Source organism: Ursus americanus, chromosome 18 (genome assembly GCF_024610735.1).
Source record: "Ursus americanus isolate L20-20 chromosome 18, mUrsAme1.1.p, whole genome shotgun sequence".
NCBI lineage: Eukaryota > Metazoa > Chordata > Mammalia > Carnivora > Ursidae > Ursus > Ursus americanus.
In genome coordinates this window covers 34,987,363-35,005,804 of record NC_142144.1, presented here as the reverse complement: position 1 = coordinate 35,005,804, position 18,442 = coordinate 34,987,363, and the positions used below count along the sequence as shown (strand labels likewise).

The 18,442-nt window shown below is 49.6% G+C and overlaps 1 protein-coding gene across 3 annotated transcripts; it reads left to right on the top strand.

Annotated features, from left to right (window-relative positions):
- The first annotated feature begins 1,379 nt into the window (after positions 1 to 1,379).
- Positions 1,380 to 18,417, top strand: NPR2 (natriuretic peptide receptor 2). Of its 3 annotated transcripts, XM_045780225.2 has the most exons (22): positions 1,380 to 2,850; positions 3,660 to 3,865; positions 8,981 to 9,094; positions 9,397 to 9,532; positions 9,776 to 9,870; positions 10,091 to 10,223; positions 10,446 to 10,530; positions 11,004 to 11,124; positions 11,287 to 11,361; positions 11,577 to 11,654; positions 11,878 to 11,982; positions 12,080 to 12,151; positions 14,098 to 14,257; positions 14,420 to 14,575; positions 14,654 to 14,822; positions 14,983 to 15,129; positions 15,587 to 15,710; positions 15,902 to 15,970; positions 17,226 to 17,400; positions 17,472 to 17,570; positions 17,844 to 17,935; positions 18,066 to 18,417. In XM_045780225.2, exons 1-22 carry the CDS (start codon positions 2,184 to 2,186, stop codon positions 18,129 to 18,131), a joined length of 3,144 nt encoding a protein of 1,047 aa, XP_045636181.1. In that variant the 5' UTR covers positions 1,380 to 2,183; the 3' UTR covers positions 18,132 to 18,417. The 3 variants fall into 3 exon arrangements, with proteins under 3 accessions (XP_045636181.1, XP_045636182.1, XP_087725689.1); XM_045780226.2 differs by lacking the exon at positions 11,287 to 11,361; XM_087869563.1 differs by lacking the exons at positions 15,587 to 15,710; positions 17,226 to 17,400; positions 17,472 to 17,570; positions 17,844 to 17,935; positions 18,066 to 18,417.
- Positions 18,418 to 18,442: the final 25 nt, after the last annotated feature.

Genomic DNA, 18,442 nt, shown 5'->3' with positions numbered 1-18,442 from the left:
TGGCCTGTGAGCCCAATGGATCCCAACTACATGCTCCTCCAAGGTAAGGGCTGTATTATTCAGCTTTTCTTGTATTCATCCCTACAGCTTGTGCAAGTCAGCCAGTGTTCAATAAAGAAATATCACAGCTAAGAATAAAATGTCATTGTCCTTAATTTCCCCCCCAAAACCACTAGGTGTCGCCTTCATCTCAGAGAAACTAGGCCCCTCCTCTCCCTGCACACCTACACGCCCTCCCTCTACTCTTGGAGCTCTCACAGCTTCTTGGCATAGTGATTTCTGGAGAAGAGGCTTGAAGGGGGGAGACAAACTGTGGCTCTCGCAAGGGGGAGGAGAATGGATTTATATGCATCTCCTTTATGACAATTTGAGAGAAACTCTCCAGGGTCCCATAGCAATCCCTCCCAGCAACCATGATATCATCCCTCATAAGCTGTTCTCAGGATCAGATTGGCATGCCAGATATGGGGTATCTGGGGGAGAGCCTTCTAGGTTGGAGGCTTGGGAGCAGGGTGGAACCCAAAGGGGATACAATGGGCTTCCATTCCTCCGGGGGAATGGTCTGCTTAGTCAGTCCATGAGCTGTTGTCAGGTGCAAGCCTGGGCTGTGCAGGGAGACAAAAGAGGAGAGGCTGTTCCTGGGCTGGGTCCCTGGAGCAGATGGTGTGGTTGAGGCCTAGCAGGGTGTGGTGGGCCTCTGAGGACATGGGAGACTACAGAAGGGAGCATGGGGAAGGAAGAGGGAGGTTGGAGGGTTGAGTTCTAGGAAGAAGGAGACCCACCCGTGGACTTTGCAAGGACTCAAGGAAAATCAGTCATCGGAGTCCCTTGGTCCTGGAGGGGCCAATCTTCCAGGTAGCAGGCATGTCTTCCTGGTGAAGGAGTGAGAGGTTGCTGGCAATGGGAAGGGTGCTATGGTTTTACTAGGTGGAGGACTAGTGAGGATACCAAATATTTGGGGATTCCTGACTGCTTCCTGAAGACTGGAGTGTTGGAGGGACTCAGGGGAGTTGAGAGGGGACCCTAAGAACAGCGGGATACGCTAGTGGGGAGAAGAGAAGTTCTGGGCTCGTAGCACTGTGCAAGATGGGGAGAGAGTGGCGGAGTGGGCCAGGGGCTTGGGGGAGACAGGGGTAGGCCCTTAAAGTGAGAGGACGCCCAGGAACCTCGCCGGCCTGAGAGGCCCTTGCGCGGAGCCCCCGAGTTGTCACTGGGTAGGTATGAGACCTGGGATGTCCCTGGGCGCCAGGGTAGGGGGTGGGGGGAGACAGCAGGCGCCGGAGGGTGGGGCCGGAGGGGGAGGAGGAGGGGCCGCGGGGGAGGGGGCGGGGAAGGCGCGGGGCGGGGGCGGGGGCGGGGGCGGGCGGCCTGCCCGGGGAGTCACACTCGGCCGCCGCCGCCGGCGCAGCGAGCGGAGACGGGCCCGGCCGCGGCGACCTGACCTGGACGAGCGGCGCGCCTGGGGGCCCAGGCGGGGGGCGGGAGGAAGCGCCGGGCAGTGCCGGCCGCCCGGGCCCAGGAGGAGCGGAGCAGAGAGGAGCTGGGACACGGGCGGGGCCGCCGCAGCTCCGGATGGGACCAGCGCCCTGGGCCCGTTAGTCCAAGCAGGAGCTTCAGGAGAAGCCTTCACAGGGAGATTTACCCTGCCTTTTCCTCTCCTCTGGCCCAGGCCTCGCTTCGCTCCCCGGCCGCCCATGGTCCCAGTCCTTCCGTGGCGCGGGCCCCCTCCCACCTTATCCCCCTTTTCGCAGCTCCCAGCCCTCCTAGCCCCTTCAGCGGTGAGGTCCCCCCGGGTCTTTTCTTTGTACCAGCCTCCCCCCCACCCCCACCCCATCCCAGTCTCGGATCCCCTTTTCCTTCTCAGCTTTATCAGGCTCCTTCACCTCTCACTGCCCCCATCCCAGTCGCAGGCCCCCTTGGTCCCTCCTTTTTCCTGCCACCCTACTCAGCCCTCAATCCTTGCCCCAGGCTTCTAGACCCACTCCCTACCTATATCCCTGGGGCTTCCTCCCATCTCCTCCTCTCCCATCCCCACTGCTTTCTGTATCCCAGCCTACCTAGCTTATCCTCACTTCTCTTCCTGGCCATCTTCCCCAGGTTCCAGGCTGGGTGGTGCTTGTGCCTCCCCGGTAGGCCAGAGTGGCGCCAGGTTCTGGGGCTGGTGGGGCTGCTGTTTTCTCCCCATGGCACTGCCATCACTCCTGCTGTTGGTGGCAGCCCTGGCAGGTGGGGTGCGTCCCCCCGGGGCACGGAACCTGACGCTGGCGGTGGTGCTGCCAGAACACAACTTGAGCTATGCCTGGGCCTGGCCGCGGGTGGGTCCTGCTGTGGCCCTTGCTGTGGAGGCTCTGGGCCGGGCACTGCCTGTGGACCTTCGGTTTGTGAGCTCTGAACTAGATGGCGCCTGCTCTGAGTACCTGGCACCGCTGCGCGCTGTGGACCTCAAGCTGTACCATGACCCCGATCTTCTGTTGGGCCCTGGTTGCGTGTACCCTGCTGCCTCTGTGGCCCGCTTTGCCTCCCACTGGCGTCTTCCCCTGCTGACTGCGGGTGCCGTGGCCTCTGGTTTCGCAGCTAAGAATGAGCATTATCGTACCCTGGTGCGCACTGGCCCCTCTGCTCCCAAGCTGGGTGAGTTTGTAGTGACATTACACGGGCACTTCAATTGGACGGCCCGTGCTGCCTTGCTGTATCTGGACGCTCGCACAGATGACCGGCCCCACTACTTCACCATCGAGGGCGTCTTTGAGGCCCTGCAGGGCAGCAACCTCAGTGTGCAGCACCAGGTGTATGCCCGTGAGCCGGGGGGCCCTGAGCAGGCCACCCACTTCATCCGGGCCAACGGGCGCAGTGAGTGTGGCCCAGGCCATCTTAGGGTCAGGGGGAGGAGGGTCGCCGTATCCCTGGAGCTCAGCACTGGGAAATGGTGGATGGAGGTGGGCACTGAGGAGCTGGACATGGTGGTTGGGGTCAAGAAACACAAGTGGATAGAGCACCTGTGAGAAGGTGAAGGCGTTATATTTGGGGAGCTCGTGGACGGCATAGGCAGATGTAAACAAGGAATAAGATTTAAGGTAGAATGAGAATGAATCCTGTGTCAGGGAAGAATGTGGGATTGGGCGGAAATTGAATTGAGGAGCAATGTGAAATGAGTGCCCTGGAGTAGTGAACGTGTATCCATCTGTGAGCAGAGACTTCTTAGACTGGGGCGCCAAGACTTGGTGGTGGTGGAAAAATAGTGAGAACTCCATAAATGAACTTTTGGGTTTGGGAAAGACAGGGTAAAGCTGACACTGAGAGAAATTTTGAGCAGTCAGTGCCTTTGAGCCTAGGGAAAGGCAGGGCAGGTGGCGGCAGTGAGGAGGGCTGGGTGGGGGGCGACAGTCAGAGCTCTGGAAAGAGGAGGGGCTTAAAGCTGATAGCTCCCTTCCTCTGGGGTCTGGAGTCAGCCTCTGACCTCTGCCAGATGGTCCATAAGGCCCCAGGGTACTTACAACATAGACTCCAAGGAGCGGGGGATGGGGAGCATATGTTGGGTGGCTAGTAGGTTAGGGCACTCTCTTCCTTGCTAAAGATGGAAATGCAGATGGTTCAGAGAGGGGGCTGTGTGGGGACCGGATCCTTTCTCAGAATGCCCTCTGTCTTGTACCTGTTCCCAGTCGTGTATATCTGTGGCCCTCTGGAGATGCTGCATGAGATCCTTCTTCAGGCCCAGAGGGAGAACCTGACCAACGGGGATTATGTCTTCTTTTACCTGGACGTCTTTGGGGAGAGTCTCCGTGCTGGCCCCACACGCTCGACAGGCCGGCCCTGGCAGGACAATCGCACCCGGGAACAGGCCCAGGCCCTGAGAGAGGCCTTTCAGGTATCATTTGAGCCAAACTTGGAGGAGGGGGAAGAGGAGCTTCTTCGGAGATTCTCTCTCATAAGACCCACAGAAACCCCAGGCACAGGGCAGAAATTATGAGCTACAGGAGGGAAATGAACAAGAGGCTTTTTGAGTTTCATATCATTCTTTCTTACTTCTCCACTTTTGTGACTGTTCTCAGTGTCAGCACTACCTCCCAAGATCCCGGAACACTCTCCTAAGTCCCATTAGTAGACTATACTGTGAGGGAGAAAAGTTCTAGAAAAGACCTAATCCCAGACCCTGAGAGGACTTCCATCCTTTCTGGATAAGTAAGGCATGAATGTGGTACAATTAAGCTGCAAGTCTGAGAAAGAATATGATTATGTGTCCTGAAACAGACACTAAGAATTTTTTAGTTCAATGTCAGCTGGGTTTAGGAAAGCCTTTTCATAAAGGAGTAAGAATCTGTTGCGACTTGGAAGATAGATGTCATATTCCTTGTCTGAGTGGGAGAGAGGATCCTGGCAGCCTGAGCAAAGAGAAAAAGATAGGAATGGGTATATTTGGGGAACGGAGAAGATACTGACCTGCCAAGAAAGAAGGGCTGGCTTGAAGCAGATATAGGATATAATGTTGCAGAGGTATAATCAAATTAAGTAGAGCTCTGAACCAAAGATTAAGGTACTTGGACTTGAATGTGGGGTGCTTGAGATTTTTTTGCGAAGAGAAATCTAGTGACAGAATTCAGGTTGGATTAGGAGAGGAGGAGGGTAGAGGCAGTAAGACTGCCTGTACTTGGCTCTCAAATGGAGTGAGGTGATATGGGCTCAAACAACAGTGGCAATAGTAAGAATGGGAAGAAATGAATTTATGAAATAATTTGTAGGGGAAATTGACATGACTCTGTTCATTTCACTCCTCTGCTCAAAACTTTCAATGACTGACTTCCTACAGAATAAAGTCCTGACTCCTTATTGTGACATTTCAGACTGTCTACAGTCTGTGTTCAGCGGAGTTTTTCAGTATTGCCTTCTGGTGCCCCTCATGCCCAGTACTCCAGCCAACCAGACCTCTCTCAGTTCCACCCCTGGGCCTCCCTCTCCTCTTGCCTTTGTGCTCTTTGATCCTTTCTTCTGGAATGCTCTTCCTTTCCTCATCCCAAATCTCTGCCTCTTCAAATCACACCCATGAACTGTTCCCTGATTTTCTCACCAATTTTTCACTGATTTATCCATATGGGTTTCTTACTTATTTATCCTTAACCCTCCTTTTCCTGAAAAGGATTTGAGGTGGCCTTTGGGCTAACTTTAAGGTCTTTTCACTTGGGAGTCTTTGAGTCTGAAATTCAGTAGATGTGTACAAGGGTTGGACTTTGGTTGTCGTCTTCTCCAATGAGTGAAGTTTTATGTGGCTGTCATTATACATTTGGTTGTATCTGACTATGAGTGACATGTCTGGGTCTTAGTCCGTGACTGTCACACTTGAACATGGGCAGTGGCAGGACAGGTTTTGTTTATGCTATAACTTTTGCCTAAAACAATCTTCTCACCTTTGTCTGTCTGGATAATGTGTGCGTATTCTCTAAGACTCAGATGAGTTATTTTCCCTTCATGGAAACAATCCTTGAATCCCCAGGTTGGACTGAATTTCTTATTCTTGTGCTTAACTCTGTCTCCTGTAGAATTTACCACATTATTCAGTCAGTGTTTGATTCATTTGAAGATTGACTCATTCTGTTAGTGCCTTCTGAGCACCTATTATGTCCCAGTCACTGTGCTAGGTACTGGCGTACAGTAGAGAACGTAACAGATGTAGTCCTTGCCTGAAGCTTACGTTTAATAGGATGGACAGATACTAAATAAGCAAATAAATACAAACATAGGACAACTGGCAATGAATGTTACTAAAAAAAACAAAGACCAAAACCAAAAAAAAAAAAAAAAAAAAAAAAAAGCCTCTCATGTGAAGGGAATAACAAGGGAATTGCACTTAAGCTAGTGTCGTTGAGGAAGATCTCTAGACTCTCCCGGATGGGAAGACTCCATAGCCTTTTGGGTTGTATTATTTTGTGTGGAAGGAATACCTCTCTTTCTCATCTGGGAATTCCTACCAGTCAAAGGGCGCAAGCACTTAGGGTAGGGGGAAATGAGATCAAGTCAGCTGACAAGTAGATAAATTAATTCTCAGTTTTTCCACTCACTGCAGGCATTTTTCAGATAGAAAAACATAGGGAGATTTTGCTAGGACACAAGAGAAGGGGGAATCGGCAATCAAGAATATGCTGAGGGGAAAATCCAGGCTTTGGGGTGGGGTGAGGGTAAGGGGGTGATGAGGTGTTCTCTGGAAAAGCTCCTTATCCTATTCCGATGTTGAAGCAGGGCAGGGGATAAGGGAAGTTGGGTGGTCAGCTCCAGCCAAGGATGAAAGAGCAGAGAGCCCTTACCCCAGAAATACCTGGCCTACTGGGGGAGGGGGCTCTGAAATTAAGTATATTGATAAGATTTTTCTTTCTCATTAAGCCATAGCTGCTTGATCATGCTCAATTTTGTATACCACGTGCCTAGCACATACTTACTGAATTGAATTAAGGTGTGTGTTGGGGAGAAGCGGGGATAGGACTAGGAATTCGTCTGCAGAAGAGTAGAGCTGGCAGGTACCATAAACCAAGATGATCAACCAGGATAGGGAAGAATAAGTAGATCCAACAGAACTAAATAAGCCGACGACCAGGCTATAAGGATCCAGAGGCCTAGGCTGTGCACTGGGGGCCTTCAGGGTCAGACACAGAGGCAGAGGTCACAACCTAGGTGACCAGCATGGACTGCATTGCAGAGGGGATACCAGCAGCTAGAATGGAAGTAAGCACTGAACCAAGGGCTGTGTAAGGCAGAATCTCTTCTGGAAACTGTTCCTTGCCTATTTAAGCCACTGTTGACAGTGCCTCCTGCTGTGGTGGGAGAGGCCTCACAAGTAGGCCTCAGGGCACAGGCTTGTGCACCCAGGTGCATGTCTGGCCTCACCGACAGCTACACCCATTTTGGGTACCCTTTTCTTGTGCTTTTCTCACCTGGGGTGCACTGTGAAAAAGGACACCATTACCTCCTGTTACTGTCTTCTCTCTATGGAGCCCCGAGCAAGCACAGAAGTTCTCTGGAGGTTCTTTTTTTTCTTTTCTTTTCCTTTCCTTTCTTTTCTTTTCTTTTCTTTTCTTTTCCTTTCTTTTTTCTTTTCCTTTCTTTTCTTTTTTTCTTTTCTATTTTATTTTTTTTTAGTAGCTACTAACCACAACAAAACCATTGAGCATAGCAGTTTTCAAAATGTGGTCTTGGAACCCTGGGGGCCTCTGAAATCCTTTCAGAAGGGCCGTGAGGTCAAAACTATTTAAAACATAATGCTAAGATGTTTATTTGCCTCCTCACTCTTATCCCTCCGCGATTGTACAGTGGAGTTTTCCAGAGCCTACGTGACATGTGATGCTCTTGTCAGCCTGGAAGCTGGAGAAGGTGTACTTGTGTGTTCTTGTGTTTTAAAAATTTGTCAGTTTTAACTTCTAAAATGTAAATATTAATAGATATAATCCATGTAATCAAAAGCTCTTTGTGGTCCTCAGTAATTTTTAGTAGTGTAAAGGGGTCATGAAGTCAAAAAGTTTGAGAACTGCTAGTCTAGCAAACAGATAAGCCTAGAGAACTATGAAGTGTTTAAAAAGCATTAAAAACCTGTTATCAGCCTTTATATTGAAATATAAATTGTGTCAAGCACGATCTTTTTGAGCTCTTTTACTGATTTTTTTTACATTGTCAACAATATCCTACCTTTCTATTTTTCTTTTATTCTTGAAATAGGTGTTACTGAACCAACCCTTCCAACCCCATCCTCAGCCCCCTTCTCCTTTTAGATTTTGCCTGAGGGTGGGAGAGTATTACAAGTGTGTGATCAAGGATCCAAATGGTCCAGTAAGAATAATTACATTATGAAGCAAACACTAGTCTAATGTAATGAATACATATTAGAAACCAACTTTATTATTTCCTACCTAGAACGAATTGATATAAAATAAATCATGTATCTGTGATTTATCTAGTATCTCTGTGTCCTCATGTACTTTCAGTGACAGGAATGAACAAAACTGGTAGAAGTGAGTAGATTTTAATCTATCATTTCACAAAACGCATTGATCTGAATGAAGTCTTGCCCTGAAGTTGTGATGCCAGTTTCCCATCCAAGGCAAAGGCTGGTCTCAGTGATTGTGCAGGCCTGAGGTGTAGGCAGAAGCCAATATGTTCATCAGCTAAGGAAGGGAAATGTGTGAGGTCAGTGGGTGCCAGGCAGGCTCCCCAGTGAGAGACAGAGATGCACTGACTCAAGGCCAGTGAGGCGTGGGCCTGGCCGAGATCCCGTGTGTCATTTGCTTATCTGTGAAATGTGTTTGGGCATATAACTATGTTTTCTCTGTGACACATGTCTATTATTTAGTGACGTATAGGACCATGCCCGTATGCAGGACAGTGCTCAGGGTGGGTGTTCGACACGCGTTAAGTGAATGGGCCCACCACTTTTCACGGATGGAATCACTGTCTTCCAAGTATTTCCCTCAGGGGTCCTAGAACCTGAAATCTGTTTAATTCACTGGGTGGAGGCACTGTGTCCAAGTGGCCCAAAGGAAAATATCAACACTTTACTGATCACATTAACAGAGAGGAGCTGTTGATCCGTGTTGTCCTTGATAGCGAGTAGGTCCCCAGAAAGAATGGGACGGAGCAGCTGTGAGTGCTGTGGCAGCCTGGCAGGGAGGCCTGGCTGGTGGGAGGGGCTTCAGGAACATGAGGGCACAGGTTTGGGAGATGGAGTTGATATCATCTGTTTCCCAGGCTCCACCTTCCCGGAACCATGCACCTTTCATGGAGGAGTGCCATTCCCCTCTTCCCAGATGTACTAAACAGAAACCACACGTACATCACACACACGGGTGCATACATAACACAGAGCTTAGTATCCTTTCAGCCTTCAGACTCACCTGTGTGTATTTTGTATCATGAATATTTCACTGAGCTTCCCTGTCCTGCTTCCTCTCTTCCCCAATGCCTATCTTGAATCCTGTTCACTCTCCCCCATGTGCTGTTGGTACAGACAGTATTGGTGATCACTTACCGAGAACCCCCAAATCCTGAGTATCAGGAATTCCAGAATCGTCTGCTGATAAGAGCCCGGGAAGATTTTGGTGTGGAGCTGGCCCCCTCCCTGGTAAGTAGATCTCTCTTTCCTGAGAGTCGGGCCAGGCTTTGAGGAAAGGCTCTTCTCCCTAACTCAGCATCAAGCCTTGGTCATGGAGTCAGCCCTATTTGGGGACTGTCTGCTGTCATCCAGGATTTTTCCTTCTGCTCTTCTGTCCAGTGAGGTAGGGATAGCATGTTAGGAATGAGAAGAGAGAAGGAAGCAAACCAGAAGAGAGAAGAGGTAGAAGGAGACCCCAGAGATGGGAAAGGGGGCTGGGGAGGGGGCCTGGCAGGACATTTGGAGAGCCCTGCTGAAGTTGCCATCCCTAGATGAACCTCATTGCTGGCTGCTTCTATGATGGGATCCTGCTGTACGCTGAAGTCCTGAACGAAACAATACAGGAGGGAGGCACCCGGGAAGACGGACTTCGAATTGTGGAGAAGATGCAGGGACGAAGATACCACGGTAATGGAGAGTGTCAGGTGGAGGCCAGAGCGCTGCTGTTGGGCCTGGGCGTGGTAGAGTAGGCAGAAGAGAATACAGATGCTAGGGGCAGAGGAAGAGTTAGGAGGGGTCAGAGAACATGGTGGAGGAGGATGTGTATTAAGAACAGGGGCGGGGAGGGATCTGAGGTAACTGGAGGAATCGGGGCACGGGAGAGGGGCCTAGGGTGGATCTCAGAGTAAGGGCTACTCTTTTCTATCTTAGGTGTAACTGGACTGGTTGTTATGGACAAGAACAATGACCGAGAGACTGACTTTGTCCTGTGGGCCATGGGAGACCTGGATTCTGGGGACTTCCAGGTGACGGGGGAGAAGGCAGGGAGGAGACTGTGGGCCCTGAATATCCAGCTTTCAAGGGTTCGGTGGGACAGAATCAAAGGTACTAGAAGCAGGGACTTATCTGCTGGAGCTCTATCCTGGGTGGGTGGTAGGCTGGGGAGAAAAGCAGCCAGATTGCTGGGGTCTGGGGGGGAGGCTGGTGGGAGCAGGCCTGTGGGCCCAGTTTTCTCTTTCCTCACAGCCTGCAGCCCACTACTCAGGAGCTGAGAAGCAGATTTGGTGGACAGGACGGCCCATTCCCTGGGTGAAGGGGGCCCCCCCCTTGGACAATCCCCCCTGTGCCTTTGACTTGGACGACCCATCCTGCGATAAAAGTGGGTGTGTGCGGGGGCTGGGAGTTATCCTTCCTTCCCTGCTTCCATCCTTTCATCTCCCCTCCTGGCCTCCCCACCCTTGGCTCTGTTTTTCCTCTACTTGTATACCCCCTCCTCATTCCTTTCCCTCAAGAAATCTCTCTGCTCCCTGAGCCCTGAGCACCAGCCCCTCCCTGTCCACAACGGCACACAGTCTTTCTCAGGGGCCCCTCTCTCCTTCAGCTCCACTTTCAACTCTGGCGATAGTGGCACTGGGCACAGGAATCACCTTCATCATGTTTGGTGTTTCCAGCTTCCTCATTTTCCGGTGAGTTCTGGGCTTCCCACTGACCTGCCCCCGCTCCCACCGCTCAGGCCTTCTGGGGGTTAACGGGACTCTTAGTTTGATGGTCATCTCTTAGGCCTAACACCTTCCTCTCTAGCTTTTCTCGTTAAGCTGTCTTTTAACCTAGGTGTTGTTTTCCCACTTTTGGTCCTAGCCTGGGTGTTCTAACGATGGGTTTCGCATGGGGTCTTCTAAGGGCAAAGGTGAATTTTCCATGAATGCTACCATTTTAAGAAAGGACTTTTACCTTCAGCCTCTGTGTTTTCAAATGAGCACAGGCCACATATCCTGTGCGTGGAGAACGCACCCTCCTGAGGCAGTCCTGTGCCAAGTCCCACCTCAGGTGTAATAGTTGCAGCTTCGGGAGCTGCGGGGAAGCCCCTGCAACCGCAGTGTTGGCTCACGGGGTGGTAGGATCGGCCTTGCCAGTCAACTGAGGTGTGCAGTCCTTACAGAAAGCTGATGCTGGAGAAGGAGCTGGCTAGCATGTTGTGGCGCATTCGCTGGGAAGAACTGCAGTTTGGCAATTCAGAACGATACCATAAAGGCGCAGGCAGTCGCCTCACACTGTCGCTGGTGAGCTCTGGTCTCAGCTGTCCCTCTGCTTCCCTCGGAGTGCCTGTGCTTTCGTACCCTGGACCTTTCCCAGCACATTGGCTTGTAACGATAGCCCCTGCACTGCCACCATCATCTAATGTTCCTTTCATCCTTCCGCCTCCATGTTGCCCTTGGCCCCAGCGGGGATCCAGTTACGGCTCGCTCATGACAGCCCATGGGAAATACCAGATCTTTGCCAACACCGGTCACTTCAAGGTGAACAGTCATCTGCTTGTTCTGGTCCCCACCATTTCATCCTGTCTCATCCCCATCTGTCACCTCTTGCCATGAACCTCTGCCCCTCATAACGTTCCTTTCTATACCTAGCTGAGCTCCTGGATGTTCCCACACTTCTCCTTTCCTTTCTCCTTTCTTAGCACCTGGGAACTCCTATGCTAACTTCCCTTTTCCCCTTTCACTCCCACCATCAGGGCAATGTTGTTGCCATCAAACATGTGAATAAGAAGCGCATCGAGCTGACCCGGCAGGTTCTGTTCGAACTCAAACACGTATGTAATGGGTATGGCTTAAGGGTGAGGGGCAAATAGGGATGGAGAAAAGGAGAGGGAAATAGTAAACTTGGCTAGGAAGGCAAGGGGCTTATTTGTAAAGGCTTTTAAATTGTAGGTACAATTAAGAGAAAGGTCCTGTCATGCAGTAGTTTATTTGTGTTTCTAATTTTAATCTCTTTCAATTCTTTTTTCCTCTCCCACCTTTTGTTGTTGTTGTTAGATGAGAGATGTTCAGTTCAACCATCTCACTCGCTTCATTGGTGCCTGCATCGACCCCCCCAACATTTGCATCGTGACCGAGTATTGTCCTCGGGGGAGTTTACAGGTAAGGAAAAGGTGGAGATTCTAGGGACGGGAGAGATAAGCCTGTGATAGCTAGTGGGACTAGGATAGTCACATAATCTATTCCATGTCACTACCAGGATATTCTGGAAAATGACAGCATCAATTTGGACTGGATGTTTCGTTACTCCCTCATTAATGACCTTGTTAAGGTGAGTCTTCCCTGCTCTTCCTTAAGAGTTCATCTGCTTTAAAAATGCCTTTGTTTCTTTTTTTTTTTTTTAAGATTTTATTTATTTATTAGAGAGCAAGAGTGAGCACGAATGGGGGGAGGGGCAGAGGGAGCAGGAGCAGGGAGCAGAGGTGGGGAGGGCTCCCTCCCAGGACCCTGGGATCATGATCTGAGCCGAAGGCAGACCCAGCCACCCAGGCACCCCTAAAGTGCTTTTGTTTCTTGATCTTTCCTTTCAGTTTCTCCTTCTAGTCCTGTGAAAGTCCTGTTCTCTCCAGTTCCCCTTATTCTTATGGTTGGGTAATAATGGGTAAAGGGTCTGGAGTTTTTAATTGGGGGAGATTTATCTGCTGCAAAGAGTCCTGCACTTGTAAAGAATTTTTGTCATTCTGCCCTAGATATCTCACATCTCTTGCCATCATCTTTTTTTTTTTTTTTTAAACCTCTAAGAGTTTACATTAAGACTTCTTAGCTGGAAAAAGATGAATGAGGTTTCCAAACGTAATTCCTTCCTGATTTTTCTCATCATTTATTCTCTGACCAATATTTGGCAGTCACTGCTCTTTTTTTTTTTCCAGAAAAACTGAAATTTAAAAAAGAACATTTACTAGTAAAAGTAAGAGAAACAAAGGAAAATTATACTAAATCTTTGGTATCTTTCCATATGTTAGTTTTTAGCAATTTTTAGGTGACCCAGTGGTGCATGGATTTGCAGAGGTATGAATTTGAATCTTGCATGGGTTGGACAGGTGTTTAGAGCAATTCCTCCAGCCAGTGAGCTAGCCTAGTGGGTCACTTGTACCACACCTGAAGCTGGCTTTGGTGTTTCTGTTTACTTCTCATGATGTTATTTAAAAATTTGTGTGTGTGTGTGTGTGTGTGTAAATTTGCCATCAAGGGGGAGATAAAATATTAGGTAAAGTTGATATGGTGGCTGACTGCGATGATAAATACAAGAAAAACAGGACTCTTGAGAGAACGATGATTTGATGGAAAAGTGATTTAGAGCAAAGCCAGAAGCCTAATCCTTTCTGTATTGACAAATTTGGTGATTCCCAAAGGTTTTGTTGATATCAAAAGGAATAAAAAGGAGGAGTTCGCAGAGACCAGAGCTATGAATTGTTTAGGTCTGAGCTAAGTATTTAGACAGAGGTGTTTTGGTTAGCATCCAGAACACTGCATCCTTTGTCTGGTCCACCTGAACTGACTCAGGCGGACTCCCAGGGTTTCATTTTGGGAAGCACCACTCTGCCTTCTTAGGACCTGCGCCTTATCGTCCCTCATAGGCAACGGTTTTTCTCTTCTGGCTTCTGCACTGGCTTGGCAGCTGTCTCCTACTTTTGTCCACTTCCCAGGGTTTTACTAATTTATTATTTTCTCCACTGTCTCTCTGGCCTAGGATCCTGTCCAGTAGATTGCTTTCCTCCTCCATCCCGACTTGCCTGCCTGCACATGGTTATATGTTAAAGTCTACAACTGGCTGGTCTTCCTTGGTGCAGCTAGGTCTCTTGATACCTGGGTCTCTAGCCGTGACTTCCTAAGTAGCAGCCATACATTTGAGGCCATCATGGGTGTCAGTCATATCATTCTTGGAGTTCATCCTCATAGTTCTGTTCGCTACTCAGAATACTGACTGCCCTTTCCCGGGCGGTAACTGATAGATCCCCTTGTCCCTCCCCTTAAACATTTCTCCTGTCCCTGGTGCCAAGGTGCCAATATACTGTTTATGGTGCCAAGAAGGGATGACTCTCCTATTCTGCCTGCTTCTTTGGGTAGAAACTTACTGTAAGGGATGCCTTCCAAAAGCAGCTTATTGTTTTTATGGTCCCGAGATCTTTAGACAGCTAGCTAATGCCCATCTCGTGGAGAGGGGGATATCCTTAGCCAGATTCAATCTAAACCCATGACTTGATCTATATCCCGCAGGGCATGGCCTTTCTCCATAACAGCATTATTGCATCCCATGGGAGTCTCAAGTCCTCCAACTGTGTGGTGGATAGTCGTTTTGTGCTCAAAATCACAGACTATGGCCTGGCCAGCTTCCGTTCAACTGCTGAACCCGATGACAGCCACACCCTCTATGCCAGTAAGCCCTTCTCCCACAACCCACTTTTATATTTCTCCTCTGGCCTTGATCATTTCCACCTAGGGAGGGTGGGAGAGGGAAATGGAATGACTGTAATAGGGGAAGCATACGGGCTTGGGATACTCTTTTTGAGGACCTGGCCAGCCTATTCCCTCTTTTCAGAGAAGCTGTGGACTGCCCCAGAACTTCTCAGTGGGAACCCACTGCCAAACACAGGCATGCAGAAGGCTGATGTCTATAGCTTTGGGATCATCTTACAGGAGATAGCTCTTCGCAGTGGCCCATTCTACTTGGAGGGCCTGGACCTCAGCCCCAAAGGTGAGAGTCAATCTACTGCCCGTAGACTCCTCTACCTGGGGGACCCTATTCTTCATCCAAACCGTTTATCACCCTCAGAGATTGTCCAGAAGGTCCGAAATGGTCAGCGGCCCTACTTCCGCCCGAGCATTGACCGGACCCAACTGAATGAAGAGCTAGTATTGCTGATGGAGCGATGTTGGGCCCAGGAACCAGCTGAGCGGCCAGACTTTGGACAAATTAAGGGCTTTATTCGCCGCTTTAACAAGTGAGAGGGCACTCAGGGGCAGGGGCTCCCCAGGGATAGAAGCCTCATCAGTCTTGGTGGATGAGGTGGGGCTGGTGGGGCCTAGAGGGTGGGTTGGGTAGGAAGTCCTGGGAGTCTTGAGAGCCTGGGAGCAGGTAGCATATCCTGGCCTCCCCCCCAGGGAGGGCGGCACGAGCATATTGGACAACTTGCTGCTGCGCATGGAGCAGTACGCCAATAACCTGGAGAAGCTGGTGGAGGAGCGCACACAGGCCTACCTGGAGGAGAAGCGCAAGGCTGAGGCTCTGCTCTACCAGATTCTACCCCAGTGAGACTTTGGTCACCTTCCCAGATTTTCCTTTGGTATTCTCCTTTGTTGGGTTCTCCCTGATCAAGCTCCTGAGAACTCACGTCCCAACTCTTAGAACCCTGCTTTGTTTCATCCGGACACAGTGAACTTTCTGGCTATAGACCGTGTGTTTTCATTCTGTCTCCAAATGAGCTATGCTGCCTTCTTCCTGGCTTCCCATCCCTTCTTTTTAGGACATGGCTCTAGCAAGTGGATGTAGAACAATTCCAACTTGAGACATTTAGCCCCCATCCCCAGGGGTCCCCTTCCAACCCCCCACCACTTAAATACTTTACCTTGAGCTAGTCCCAGTCACCTTCGTTCTCTTCTACCCGGCTTAGCTTTCATGTTATAATGCATCTCTGCTCCAGCCATACACACCTTTCCTCTCTCCTCCTCCCATCCTCTTTCTCTGAGTTTGGCCCTTGCTTCCTAGTTCAGTGGCAGAGCAGTTAAAACGGGGAGAGACTGTACAGGCTGAGGCCTTTGACAGTGTTACCATCTACTTCAGTGACATTGTTGGCTTCACAGCTTTGTCAGCAGAGAGCACCCCCATGCAGGTGAGAACCAGGAGTGAGAAGTAGGGGGCGGGATAGGGATCTGGGGGAGCTTTGTTGGGGCATAGGGAGCCTTGATAGTAGGGGAGATTCGTTTGTTCTGGAGTTCCCATGTTTCGTTAGGGCTTATGGGTTAAGAATTCTTAGAAAGTTAGGCTCAAGTCTCAGGGGCTCTACTTTCCCATCCTTGTTAGGTGGTGACACTTCTTAATGACCTGTATACCTGCTTTGATGCCATAATTGACAACTTTGACGTCTACAAGGTGAGAGCTGGGGCTACCCTCCTCCTGAGACCACCTTGAAAACCCAATCTCCTGGAACCCTACATGCCTTACCCCGCTCAATGGTCAGTTTGCCCTCCTGGGTCTCCAGCACCCTAGTACTGGGGGCCCTTTGTAGACAAATGAGCCTCTGGCACTCTTATTGTATCTGTCAGTCTGATTTCTTGTGAATCCTTAGACTGCCCTAATCAGAACCATCACAGGATTTAGCCCCTATCTGCCACTCTTTGCCTGGGGGTATAAATACAGCCTACCCATCTTTTCCTTCTAGACACGGAAGAATCATATGGGATGTAGGTACAGAATGATTTATTAGGGTGAGGGACAAGCTACCTTGTAAAAAATTTCAAGTCATTGAATTGGCACAGGGTGGGCTTTATTGTGCTTCAGAGTAAAAACCATTGGGATTATAGGTATTGATTTTGTGACTAATTGTGTGGCCTTGGACAAGTAACTGGAAAGCTCCTTGAGCCTCAGATATTTTACCTATAAGTTGGGAATAATAGATTTATTGTGGAAAGTGTCTAACATTGCACAGATAATACTATTTCTGTCCCTTCCCTTTGGACTTACTCTGCTATTTCTGTTATTACCGTAACATAGAACTCCCATAAACCCTTTACCTAGATTCACCAGTTATTTATATTTTGCCCCATTTGCTTTATTTTTTTAAAAATCTATATATCTATATAATTATTTTCTGGACCATTTGAGAGTAAGTTGCAGGCAGAGTGCCCCTTTATCCCCGAACAGTTCAGTGTCTAGCTCCTAAAAACAGGCCTTCTTTTGTATAGCTTCAGTATAATTAACAAAGCCAAGCGGCTGCTTTCTTACCTCGCACAGTTCAGGCTGTCTGAGGCCTGTTTCAGTGGGCCTGCCTGACCTCCTCACCAGCCTCTGTGCTCTTCAGGTCAGCCCTGTCTTCTTGCTTCCCATTACCTGACAGCAGAACCTATTTGTCCATGTCTTGTTGCAGATAGGATATCCATTCATTCAGCAAATGCTTACTGAGTGTTTGCCAGTACAGGGGTGGGGTAGGAGGATTTAAAGATTCCTTTAAACTGCACCCCCGCGCTCCCCCGCCAATTCTCAGGACCATGGCACTTACTTTCTAATCAATATTCCGGCCTCCCAGGCTGTTAGGATGACTCATAGTGGTGTCCAGCTTATCTCCTTCTACACTTCCCATTCCCACTGATACACATAGAGGTGACCTTTTAATCCCCATCTCAATCAGGTAGAAACGATTGGAGATGCCTACATGGTGGTGTCTGGCCTCCCAGGCCGAAATGGTCAACGCCATGCCCCGGAAATTGCTCGTATGGCCCTAGCATTACTGGATGCAGTTTCTTCCTTCCGCATCCGCCACCGGCCCCATGACCAGCTGAGGCTACGCATAGGGGTCCACACGGGTAAGGCTGACTCTCACTCCAGCCTGCGGGTCTGCTTTTCCCAGGCTCTCCCAACCTGTTTCTTCTCCTAGGGCCTGTGTGTGCTGGGGTTGTTGGCCTGAAGATGCCCCGCTATTGTCTTTTTGGAGACACGGTGAACACGGCTTCCCGCATGGAGTCTAATGGTCAAGGTAAAACATTAGCCCTTAACCCCAGCCTCAGCCTCAATGTGTGTTGTCCTTTTCTTCTTTTCAGAGTTCTTCCAAATCTCTCAATCTGAGAGACCACAGTTCCTGACTGCCCCATCCTTGGACATATTTTGGTTCTAGTGCATGTGTCCTGGGAAGACTGAGAGCCTCCTGAGGGGTGGTGGTTTGGTAAAGCTCTCACCGATACCGCCAATTCTTCTATTGTCTTTTCTTTGATTCATCTTCCCACCATCCCCGCACCCCATTCCACCCCAGCCCTGAAGATCCATGTCTCCTCTACCACCAAGGATGCCCTGGATGAGCTAGGATGCTTCCAGCTAGAGCTTCGGGGGGATGTGGAGATGAAGGTGATGGCAGGCCATGGGGAGGGGTCATGGAAAGGGAGGATGAAAGCAATTATGGGGACCATGGGGAAAAGAGAGAGATAAAGGGAATAACACAGAAGAATCTGAATTATCTTCACTCCCCCACTTCCAGGGAAAAGGAAAGATGCGAACCTACTGGCTCCTAGGAGAGCGGAAAGGACCCGCTGGACTCCTGTAAACCCGAGTTCTTCCCAAATCAGACGGTCTCCTGCTGCTGGTACCTGGGTGGGCAGTGGTTACCATCTCTCCATGCACCAGAAATGGACATGTCATGTAAGATGGAAACCAATGTGCACAAAAACCCTACCTTATATGGAAGCTATGGCTCTTTGCAGCTCAGGCTTGTACATATACCTGCCTCACTCTGGCCTGGTTCCCTTCCTCCTTACTTTCTGTAAATATCTGTATCTAAACCAGAATATTTTGGCCAAATATAAAACAATAAAAAATGTCATGGTGTCAGAGTCTGGGTTAGGGGCAAGTCCAAGG

Coding starts and splice junctions, on each gene's coding strand:
- NPR2 (XM_045780225.2), top strand. CDS start 2,184: ATGGCACTGCCATCACTCCTGCTGTTGGTGGCAGCCCTGGCAGGTGGG. Junction 14,576..14,653: donor CCTGGACCTCAGCCCCAAAG/GTGAGAGTCAAT, acceptor TATCACCCTCAG/AGATTGTCCAGAAGGTCCGA. Junction 15,971..17,225: donor ACAACTTTGACGTCTACAAG/GTGAGAGCTGGG, acceptor CATCTCAATCAG/GTAGAAACGATTGGAGATGC.